Source organism: Cornus florida, unplaced genomic scaffold (assembly GCF_030987335.1).
Source record: "Cornus florida cultivar Cherokee Brave unplaced genomic scaffold, ASM3098733v1 CherokeeBrave_3.0.0_Hap2_Chr04, whole genome shotgun sequence".
Classification (NCBI taxonomy): Eukaryota; Viridiplantae; Streptophyta; class Magnoliopsida; order Cornales; family Cornaceae; genus Cornus; species Cornus florida.
Genome location: NW_026775574.1, coordinates 14586804 through 14599236, shown reverse-complemented (window position 1 = coordinate 14599236; position 12433 = coordinate 14586804). Strand labels below are relative to the sequence as shown.

The following is a 12433-nucleotide window of genomic DNA, read 5'->3' as shown; positions in this document are numbered from 1 at the left end:
TTGAATAAGTGGGTCTAGGGTACCAATTTTTGGTAAGGCTGGTAGGGTTGACTCGTTTATTGGTAATACAAGTAAGTTCTAGGTTGGAGAAGGCATGTTCAATTTGGTGGATTTCGGAGGGATAACTAGAATAGGAGGAGAAAGTGCCAGAATCATCATTAGTGTTGATGGCAGTAACTGTTTTTTCATCTTTAATTTTAGCCTTTGAGAATTGCTTCAATTTGTAGAATAGTAGAGGGGTCGGGCAATGCTGGAGGAAGCCCTTTTCGTTGAGTTGGCATTGAAATAAGGGGTTTTTCCATATGAAGAGAGGAAAGTTTTGCTGTTGGGGCAATAGGTGGTGACAAGGAAAGTTCTATTTTGTCAAGTTGTATTCCAATAGTATGCAGGTATTGATTTGTGAAATTGTTTTGTTCAATTATTTTTCTGGCATCTGGATTAGTAGTGGTGCTTACTTTTAAGAGGGAATCAGTAACCTCAGTCCCCATGTGATCAAGAAGCACAAATTCTAATGGGGGATAGGAAAAGGAGATAATTGTTGTGTCTGGTTTTTTCCAATTAACTTTTGTTAGAACATTAACTTTGTTATGATAGTTCTCAAGATAGTCAAAGAAATTAATTTTGACCTTGTGTTCGATCATGAACTGCTGCCAATAGTGGTGAATCTTATTTTGTTCCTTTTTAGTATGAGTTTTCCTAAAATCTTTTCTTTTTGCTTTATTGGGAACAGATGAGGTTTCATCATGTAACCTGGAGAAGTTATACTTAAAAGGTTTACTAATGGTATTTAATTGTGGGTTAATGGTGTTAAGGTTGCCAATGAAATCAGAAGGAGTAGGAGAACTTGGTGTGGATTTAGATTTTGGGTTTTGAACATAACATAGTCGGTTAACTTGTTCTTCTATTTTTAGACCTTTTAACTTAAGATCTTTCATCCTTGGATCAAATCGTGAATTTTTTCTTTCTAGAGGAGGAACTTCACTATCTTTATCTAACAGACCATTATCTGATCTATCAAATGAAGCAGAAGGACGAGAGCGAGTCAGAAGACGTTGTTCATCAAAACTTATCCTAACGGTGCCGTCCATAAATTCCTGGACTCTTTCAAGATAACTTATATCATTTTTTATTTTTACCGGATGATTTCATTATAGAGAATCCATTCGTTGGGTAACGAAATGTCTTTCCAGGCAATTGTTTTCTTGATTTGGATGTTAGGATCAGTAGTACTGCTTTTAATCAACAGGGTATAACCTTTGATGTCTTGTTTGACTGCTTTGGCATTAAGATTAGTTTTGATTGCTTTGTAATAAATTCTGTAAATTAGACCTAAAGGTTGGGACCCAAGAAGCATAGGGTAACCTGATGTTTGGACATTAAGAGTTAAAGCCTTTAATAAGTGAGGGTCACTTAACTAAGAGTCAAATCTGGATAACAGTTGAAATGAACTGGGCCATTACAGAGGCTCGTTTCAACGACTCCTAAGAGGCTAAGGTCATAATCTAGGAACCTAACATCACGAAGGGCTAGCAAGACAGTGGCATTAAGTCCTCTGTTGGTGAATGGTTTCACTGCAACTTGTGTGAGACCTAGATGGATGAAATTGTATCCTTTAGCTCTATGTCTTTGCATTGCTTTGGCTGTGAGTAATTGGCATTTTTCATGTTCTTTTGACAAAGAGTAAATTTGTTTAACTGTTTTAATTGTGTAATCACTAAAAAAGGTTGACTTAAGGAAACTAGTTTTGTAAATTTCTCGATTTGGAATTCTGAGGATATTCCAATCACAAAAATCTAAGTTACTGTCCTCAATGCAATATTCTTCTTCGTTAACTATGTTTGGTATTGGAGGGGGTAAACTAGATCTAGAACTAGAGCTCATTGAAGAGGAAGATCTAAATAACCTATTCATTGTTACTTAACGCTTACTATTCCTATTTAGTTGGCTGGTGAAAACAAACTATGGTCATGATCTTCTCAAATTGATATTTATATCATATCCACGTGCTCATCCGCTCATGCCACGCCGCTCAGGCCCTCCCCTGGGACTTACTGTTTGGATCTAGGACTTATTGTTTAGATCTGGACTCACAAGAAGGAAATTAATAACAATATGATAAGAATCAAATAACAGAATGTTTAAACCAAATCAACAGAACAAGATTAGCAAGAATGAAGTATAACGAATAGACTTAACTAAATCAACCACAAATAAATGGCTCTGATACTAAGAGGGAAGCACACATTAAATTAAAACAAACAAATTCAAACAAATAAATTATATATACTATAGAGGAGGTGTGTAACCTTCCAAAGTATATTATAATAAATAATCAAATAACTGAAATTATATTACAGAAATTAAATTGTACAACAAAATTTAAGTTACAATATATATATATACATATATATGTATATCTTACCTTAAACTTTGTTCTTCAAATTTGTCTGAGTGTTTGGTGCAAAGGTAGAGTGGAGTAGATTAGAGGATGGAAGAAGGCAAATGAACAAATGGGTTCATTTATCAGCAAAGGGCTACAACGGTAATATTCAAAGGCAATTTCGGAATTAAAAGAAAAGGACAGTCACGTGCTGACCTTGTGGGCCGGAAAGTGGCTGGAATTGAATGTCAGGGGTTAATTTGCACGATTTTTGATAGTTGTGATACTGACTTGTTTATTTTTGTAGTCCAGGGGTTAAAATGCCAATTTGTAATAACTCAGAGGGATTTTTTGCACTTTTGCAAAAAAAAAAAAAGTTAAATGTAATTGTAAATCATGTATTCTTATACGTATAATGTATAAGTGTATGGTGTATTAGTATAAGTGTATGAAATATTCGTACATGTGATAAATGAAATAGTACATTAGTAACTTTATTGTGTAAGATACTGACCGGATGCTGATTGGGTACTGATTGGACGATGGTGTGGCAAATGGGATGAGGTGGTTTCAGACCACCTCAGCCCTTAGATCTGCACTGGATTTGCTCCACTGGAGCAGATTTGCATCCCAGTTTTATTCCCTCCCTTAAACAGAAATCTGAGAAACTCCAAATACATTTTAAATTTATTTTTTATTTTTTAAGATTATAAAACAAGGAGGAAGAGAATCTAAATATACGTCTCAAAATAGGCGAACTTTAGGGCAATTGTATTTTGCTCTTTGATTCTTTAATTAAAGTTGTACTGAAAACAGCCGAACACCTCAAGAACGGGCAAACAAACTTCAATATATTACGGGCAATCTACTGATTTGAAAAGATGTAAACATTAGTTAAATATGAGAAAAAAAAGTTCACCAATCCCACCAACCACCGCACAAGCCATGTAGACATTTTTAGGAACATTAATAAAAAAAAAATTAAAGAAAAATGATAACTTTCTTAAATCAGATACAAAAACAGCATATAGACACAAACTAGTAAAAACTAAAAAGCCAAAGAGGCCTCTACCTCTTTTTATACGCTTCATGAGGTGTAAAAAAATTGAATATAGAAACTTAGAGAAGAATTGTAACTCAAAGATCACTTAAGTTGCAATTCTACCCCGAAGATTTAAAGAAAAAAATTAGAACATTAAAAAAAATTGAATATAGAAAGTTAGAAACTTACAGAAGTTCATTGAATATAGAAATTTATATAAGAACTTTCTGGGGTTTTGGATGTGGTGTGATAGTTTAGTGGTAGGGTACGTGGTGCTTGTGGCCAAAGGCCCAGATTCAAATTCTCATTCCATAAATATGTCAGTTGTTTTAATTTATTTATTTTTTATAAAAAAACAAACTTTACGAGGTTTTTTTATTTTTTTTTATTTTTTATTTAAAAGTTAAAATAATTCACACACGTTACCATGACTCTAAGGATGCTTGAATCTCAATCTCCATTTGAAAAGTAAAGACCTACTACCGTTGAAAATGAGGGTTGTTGCTTATACCATATGAGAGTCAGGTTTTGGACTTACATGAGCGGGTCTCTAGGGAGGCTTGAACCTCAAGCTCCATTTGAAAAGGAAGGACCTACTACCATTGAAAAGGTGAGAATTGTGGCTTATTGCCTTATACCATAGTCAGGCTTTGGGCGTACATGAGTGGGTTGGGTGGCGTTTTAATTTGGGAGGAATGGATTTGAGTGACTTATAGGCTGCTATGTTAAATATTTTAAATTTTAAACTTATTTATTTATTACATATCATGGATGTCTTAGGATATATAATACAGTATAATCTTTATAAATTAATACTTGATAAATTAATAATTTATTTTAAATAATAAATTACGTGTCAAAGTACTAAATTAATAATTTCCATAAATTTATATGATAATACATTTCATAAATTTCCTTATAGATTTCTATAAGTCCCACTTATTACATAAATTATTAATTTGATAAGATAAAAAGTTGCTTGTCTTTTCTTGAAATTTAAGTCCAGTTGGATCTCATTTCTAATTTTTCGCTCAAAAGTTCTAAAAAAAAAATTGTTTAATTCTTTGAAATAAATAAATAATCTACAAAAAATAACATATTAAATTTATAATTATTAATTTATGAATAAATTAATATCTTGTTTAATTAGTAAAATTTATATAGTCCCCAACCCTATTAATTTATAAAGGTTACACTGTATACTAAATTTGATCTAGGATAATTGGGATAAAAAAGTATTATAAAAAATTGCAAATCACCCAGTAAATTTTTGTACGAGCTTCACTCACTTGATTAAAATGGCGGGAGTGATTGAGCTTATAATAACCAACAAAAACAGCAAACCCATGTAGATATGATCAAAAGATGATGAAAGTAATTTCTCAATTGCACAGACACGTCCCTCGCATCGTCATCACCAAACCCCAATTTCAGATTAGCACTCTGGTTTCGATACCAACCCATCAACAGTCGCTACAAATTCCCAAAATCGATCGAACCATAGATTCAATTCACTCCACCTCTCGAAACCCATTTTTTTCTTACCTGGGTGCCTGCAAAAACGTCTCTGTTATCAAGCGAATCCATGCTTTGCTCATCGTCCATGGCCTAACCAGTGACCATCTCTTCCAAACTAAATTGGTTAGCTCGTACGGTCAGTTCGGGCACATCATTAGTGCCCGTTTGATATTCGATCAAATACAAAGCCCAGATTTTTATGCGTATAGAGTGATGATTAGATGGTATTTCATGAATGATTCTTACGCAGAAATCATTCGGCTCTATACCTGTATGAGAAAATGCCTGAATGAGCTTGACAACATTGTTTTTTCGCATGTGTTGAAGTCGTGTATTGAATTGCGTGATATTGATGAAGGGAGGAAGGTGCATTGCATAATTGTTAAGGTGGGGAACCCGGATGGTTTTGTGTTGGCAGGCCTTGTAGATATGTACGCGAAGTGTAGAATGGTGGAGTGTTCTCGTGACGCGTTTGATGAAATTATTGATAAAAATGTAGTTTCTTGGACTTCGATGATTGGTGGATATGTGCAGAATGATTGTGCAGAGGAGGGGTTGATTTTGTTTAATCGGATGAGAAATGGTTTAGTTGAAGGTAACCAATATACTTTCGGGAGTATAATCACAGCTTGTACGAAGTTAAGAGCATTACATCAGGGAAAATGGGTTCATGGTTATGTGATCAAGAACGGAATTGATTGTAATTCATTCCTGGTTACAAATCTTGTAGACATGTATCTCAAGTGCGGGTCCATTAGAGATGCTCGTTCCATAGTTGATGAGCTTCATGCTATTGATCTTGTCCCATGGACGGCAATGATTGTTGGGTACACTCAGAGTGGCTATTCTGATGAGGCATTGAAGTTGTTTGTGGACAAGAAATGGCTAGGTATTATGCCCAATTGTGTTACCTTTGCAAGTGTATTATCAGCCTGTGCACAGTCAGGCAATTTGAAATTGGGTATGTCAATTCATGGGCTTGGGATCAAGCTATGCTTAGAAGATACTACCGTGACAAATGCTCTCATAGACATGTATGCAAAGTGCCATAGGATTGGAAATGCTTATTATTTGTTTGATGCATTATCAGACAAGGATGTGATTGCTTGGAACTCAATTATCTCTGGATATTCCCAAAATGGTTCTGCTTATGAAGCTTTGAATTTGTTTCATCAAATGAGATCCGAGTATTTGGTGCCAGATGCTGTAACAATTGTAGCTGTCCTCTCAGCTTGTGCTTCCCTTTGTGCTCTTCGAGTTGGTTCTTCTCTTCATGCTTACTGTATGAAAGAAGGCCTGTTATCATCTAATATCTATGTTGGCACTGCTCTATTAAACTTATATGCCAAATGTGGCGATGCTAAATCTGCGCGTACTGTTTTTGATGGGATGGGAGAGAAGAACACGGTCACTTGGAGTGCAATGATTGGTGGTTATGGAATGCAAGGGGACAGTAATGGTTCCCTTTCCCTTTTCAATGATATGTTGGAGGAGAAATTGAAGCCCAATGATGTAATCTTCACAACCATTTTATCCGCTTGTAGTCATACAGGGATGGTGGGAGAAGGATGGAGGCATTTCAATTTAATGTGTCAGCAATTTAATTTCGTCCCTTCCATGAAGCATTATGCGTGTATGGTTGATTTATTGGCTCGTGCTGGCAGACTTGAGGAAGCCTGGGCTTTTATTGAGATGATGCCGATTCAGCCAAATGTTAGCGTGTTTGGAGCCTTCTTGAACGGATGCAGCCTCTATTCGAGATTTGACCTTGGGGAAGTGGCTGCAAAGAAGATGCTAGAGTTGCATCCTGATAAAGCTTGTTACTATGTGCTTGTGTCGAACTTATATGCTTCAGATAGAAGATGGAGCCAGGTTAATCAGGTGAGGGAGTTGATGAAGGAAAGAGGATTGAGCAAGTCCGCAGGGTCTAGCCAAGTGGAAATGGATGTCGGTACTCACTTTTCTCCTCTACAAGTGGCCTGTCTTGCTTAGTGATATGCTTCATCTTGTATGCCTTTTGTACAAATTTGAAACACCTGTATGGGCCCAATTTCTGAAGCTTATCCTCACACGAATTATTACAACGAATTTAATTGGAAAATGGAGCTTTCCTCTTGAAACAGCTTATGCAGTGACATGCAGAATTTGGTCTGGGGTGCTTTGATATGTCTCAAGTGCAGGAAAATTGAAGGGTTACAACTAAGAAACCGGTTACATAGCTTTGAAGATGAATTAGGGAATGAAGATGGATGCAGACAGTAGCTTGGAGTTAAAATTCTCTGTTGAGTTACTTTGCTCCAATCTCAAGATGTTATCTTCTTTGATAGGACTTTGAAGTTCTCATGCACATCTTCAAGCGTGACAATGATGAAGAAATTTGGTTGTCATCATTTTACGGAACCGTCTATTTATCATATACCCTTGCAGAGCTAGAGGAAATTATTTAATGTGAAGGTGTTCAGACAGACAATCCATGTGTGTGTGTATACTTTTTGAATGAGAAAATGAAATCAAGTAGCAGCAGCTTAATTTTTGTGCATCCACATTGTAAACTTTATTGTAGTAGAGAGCTGCTTTATAGTTCTTGTTAATCTTGAGATTTTTCTTGATAAATAAATGTAAGGTAGAGAGATTTTTTTTAGCCTGGATGATGCAATGATATGTTATAGAATATATTTTTGTAGACTCCAATCTTCCATATATATATATATATATATATATATATATATCTTTAGGGTTTGTTCAGTAATCCAGAAAACATATTGTCAATGCTTAATTAAGCAGCTGCAATTCGTCCCCCCCTGCTTCAAATGGGAAAGAAGATCAGTATAATTAGAAAATCACCAAAAGAGATGATTGATAAGGCTACCAGGTAATATCTGTAGATCCAAAAGAATCAGAATTGATGTTGTGATTTATTGTAATCAAATGGCATAAATCTTATTGTTTGCAGCTTTTGAAAGTTCAATACATCCCAATCTCCTGCAACCCATATGGGCATGTAAACACAAGAAGGTGAAACAGACTACAAAAACCAATAATCTCTACAAGAATTACTAAGGCTTGCCAGCCAAACTATGCAGGTCCTATCGTCTGGAACAAAATTCTGGTGAACTTCGATGAAATTCATCTGAATCACCACTTCTGGATCGGATTCTGGGATCACCTCATTGAAACACCTACTTCAGAGAAGGGGCGACTTTCCTATGCAGTCCAGAGTACTGCCAGATCATTATCACTGACAACCCTGTTGATCGAGAATCCTACTCCATTGACCAGCTTCAACCTCACCCCCCACCCCTCCTCCCTGAACCAAATTAAGCCAACAACCGCAGCAGGGCCTGATTTCCCTCTGGAGAGCCCAACCGTTCGTTAGCCTTCACTCTTTGATGAAGGGGGATATTCCAAGCAAAAAATTTCGTAGTTTTTGGTTCATGTGCTTCAGTCAGTTGAGGGTGCAGATCATGTTATGGACTTGGTGTAGGATCTCTTGCACTGAGTTACGCCATTTACAAATTTTCCAATAGGCTACCTGAAAGACAGAGGGCCATCAGTTTATCCTACTGTCACATTCATCAAAATTCCTCCGTTATTATCTGTCCAACCTCAAATGTTAGTTTCAAAGAAAATGCTCTGCTCTGTAGATTTTTAGAAACTGTTGCTCTTCAAATGTTGGTCATGCAACGATAGCATCTAAAAGACACGAATAATATCCTCCATGGCAGCACCACAGACCTGACATGTTGATCATCTGTGAATAATGCTATTATTAATAACAGGAACACCAAATCGACATGACGACCTTATTCATGACCCCAATTACAAACATTGTGAAATAACCTGTAAATTTCTTTTGTTTTACAAATGATATTTTATCATTTGCTACGAATCTGTAAACTCTCATCAACCTCAATTGTACTGTGCCCATGGACCTTTCTCAGACCTATATTTTCCATCATTGATCTCACCGTCCTAAATTCATCCCAGTCTCCTCCTTCCGCAAATATATTAGATAATAGAGTATAATATCCGGTATCATCCATTACTGTATCAACAAAATTTCTCTGAATCTTTCTAATCATGTCCATCCTCTGATGGATGCGACAACCATTTAGCAGAGAACCCCAAATACTAGCATCTGCAGGGAATGGCATTGATTTGAGAATTTCATATGCCCCATCAAGATCACCAGCTCGGCTCAAAAGATCAACCATACAAGCAAAATGTTCTGACTTGGGCACAATACCAAAATCCTTCATCACTGAATTAAAATATGCCTTCCCTTGGTCTACATATCCTGCATGACTGCAGGCAGATAGAATATTCATGAAGGTAACATCGTTTGGTTTTATTCCTTCTCCTACCATTTGATTAAAGAGAGAGATGGCAGCATTAATTTGACCATGCATCCCATAACCTGCTATCATGGCACTCCATGACACCACGCTCCTCTCTAACATGCTATCAAAAACTGCCCGGGCCATCTGAAGGTCTCCACACTTGCTATACATGTCAGTTAGAGCTGTATCGATATACATATCCTTCACTATACCACAGGTGATGAGCTTATGGTGAATCCATTTTCCTTTTTCTAGATATCTTAAATTCGAGCAAGCTTGAATTACACTCAGGAAGGTTACTTCATCCATTTCAAGACAACTTGAATACATTTGATCGAAGAGACTGATTGCTTCTACCAAATTACCATTTTCAGAAAATCCACATATCATAGAATTCCATGTTATAACACTTTTCTGTTGGCTATCATCAAATAATATGTATGCTGAATCCACAAAGCCACATTTGGAGTACATGTCAACTAGGGAATTCAGAACAAACTCATTCAAGAACCCCGTTTTAATACTATGCCCATGGAACTGACGTCCAAGCTCATAGAAACTGATATCTCCACAGGCTGAGAGAACAATTGCCAGAGTATATGAGTCTGGTAATATTCCTTGCACACGCATTTGAACAAAGAGCATCAAAGCCTCCTTTGACAGCCTTTCCCTAGTATAACCAGTTATGAGCATATTCCATGATACAATATTTCTCGCTCGGGTCATATCAAAAACCTTCTGGCAATCTCCTATTTTTCCACAATTAGCATACACATCTATTAATGCATGCCCCAAAATATCATAACCAAGGTCTATAGCTTTTCGAACAACAAAACAATGAGCTGACTTCCCTCCCTTGAGCCAGCCTAACCTAGCACATGAACATAGAACAGCTATCATGGTTATGGCATTGGGTTCAACATTATACTCTTGCATCTCAACAAAGATGTCTAGCGCTTCTTGGTACCACCCGTTTTGACTGTAACATGTAATAATTGCCGTCCATGAAGAAGTATTCAGGTCAGTAAGATTGCCAAAGAGGACCTCTGCATTGTACAAGTCACCACATCTACTATACATAGACATGAGAGAATTATCCAATGACCCAGTACTCTTGATCTCCCTTCTCACTACATAACCATGAACCGACTTCGCTTCTCTCCATAAACTCAACTCGCCACAGGCCTCAGCCACACCAAGCATTGTCACTGAATCGGGTTCAAGACCCTTCGCAACCATTTCACGAAAAAGCTCAAGCCCTTTACTTGCCTGCCCATTCTGCACATAACTCGAAATGACAGAACTCCACGAAACAACATCTCTTACAGACATTCCATCAAACACCTTACAAGCATCATCCAAGCAAGCTGTTTCACCATACATACTAAGCAATGAGGCCTCAATAAAAGCATCAGACTCAGCCCCGCATTTAATTATCCTTCCATGGACCTTTTGGCTCATACCCAGATCACCAAAACCAGAACAAGCTCTTAATACCGATGGGAATATAAAACTACTGATTTGGGTTTCTTCATACAGCATTTTATGGTACAATGAAATGGCTTCCTTGAAGAAGCCATTCCACACATAGCACTTAATGAGTACACCCCACATGAAGGAATCTGGTTTTGGGAAGGTCTGGAAGACAAGATTGGCAGATTCAAAGGGACCCATTTTGGCATATGATTCAATGAGTTTGGTTGAAGCAGATGGGTCTCTGTGGAGTCCAGTAACAAAGAGGTGGGCATGGAGTTGAGAGAGCGTTCTTGAGGTTGTGCATGATCTGAACAAGGGCATGTACAGTGTCATCCTTAGTGTTTCCGTTTGGGTAAATGCACTTTTTTGTCTTGAATCTTGTTAGGGGATAAACCGACCATTCTACTAGGAAAAAATAGACAGAGAGTTGCATGAGTCATGTTTATATGTATATCCATGTGTTTGTCTTGGTATGAAAAATGGAGAAAAATATAGGTCTGTATTTGGTATTTGAAGAGAGAGGAGGAACCTTTTTCCTTTTCTTTTTTTTTTTTCTTTTTTTTTTTTTTTTCAGAAAAAAAAACGAGAGAGAGGAACGCACAACCTCTTGGGCTCTTGCACATGATTTTCTTATTCTTCTAAAAGTGGAGCCAAACTCAAAGGAGTGAGTAATAATAAATTATAGTTGGATAAATTTTACTTTCCTCCCCAGGTTTGTCAATATTTTACAAAAACCACCTCTTGGTTTCAAAATCTCACGTATCGCATCGGCTATCCAATTTAAAAATAGTGGTGTGTTACTTTATTGTTCTACTCAAGAAATATTTGTCAATGTTTTACAAAAACCATCTTTGGTTTCAAAATGTCACGTATCGCATCGGCTATCCAATTTGAAAATAGTGGTGTGTTATTTTATTGTTCTACTCATTAAATATTTACTGTCATTTTAGGCATTAGAATGGCAAAATTGATATTGTATCCTTTTTTTTTTTTGACATCGGTAGTTTGTTTATCTCCGTCAAATGCCCTAATGGCAGGGAGAATTTGTTACATAAATTACAACCTCAAGGAAAGTAGGTAGAATTATGAAGCTAAGAGAAGACCTATATGAGATATTGACAAACCTTAGGGGAGGTAAGTAAAATTTACTCATTTTTGTCATTATAGTTATCATTCATTGTACTCTTACAATTAATTACCTTATCACTCACCAAATAAAAGAAGGGTAAATTTGACTTATCATCCGCGAGTTTTGTCAATATCCCACATAAATCCCTCTATGATTCATAGTTCTACTTACCTCCTTTGAGTTTCTGATTTATGTAACAGATTCTACTTTTGTAGATACAGGGAGAATTTATGTAAATATCTCATATAGGTCCTCTCTTAGTTTTATAATTCCACTTACCTCCTTTGAGGTTCTGATTTATGCAACAGATTCTCCGAGTTTTATAATTTCACTTACCTCCTTTGAGGTTCTGATTTATGCAACAGATTCTCCTATCGAGGAGGTTAATGAAATTATGAAACGTAAAAAAAATATATGTGAAAAAAGTATTAAATATTGTGGTGTATGGTACCTGGAACGGTGGTAGCTGTTGGATTATGAATATGGTGCTAGACTCCACCACATCCGAGGATTGAAATGACCCCGGTACCAAATCCTGGAGTATTTAT

At 36.6% G+C, this 12433-nt stretch overlaps 2 protein-coding genes across 2 annotated transcripts; one reads left to right on the top strand and one right to left on the bottom strand.

Annotated features, from left to right (window-relative positions):
• Positions 1 to 4710: 4710 nt before the first annotated feature.
• Positions 4711 to 7583, top strand: LOC132302809 (pentatricopeptide repeat-containing protein At2g03380, mitochondrial). Its single transcript, XM_059799772.1, has one exon. It carries the CDS (start codon positions 4788 to 4790, stop codon positions 6930 to 6932), a length of 2145 nt encoding a protein of 714 aa, XP_059655755.1. The 5' UTR covers positions 4711 to 4787; the 3' UTR covers positions 6933 to 7583.
• A 251-nt stretch (positions 7584 to 7834) lies between these two features.
• LOC132302808 (putative pentatricopeptide repeat-containing protein At1g69350, mitochondrial) lies at positions 7835 to 11444 on the bottom strand. Its single transcript, XM_059799771.1, is given in 2 exon segments — positions 7835 to 8842; positions 8844 to 11444. Coding segments are annotated over 2 exon segments (2379 nt in total). The 5' UTR covers positions 11090 to 11444; the 3' UTR covers positions 7835 to 8709.
• Positions 11445 to 12433: the final 989 nt, after the last annotated feature.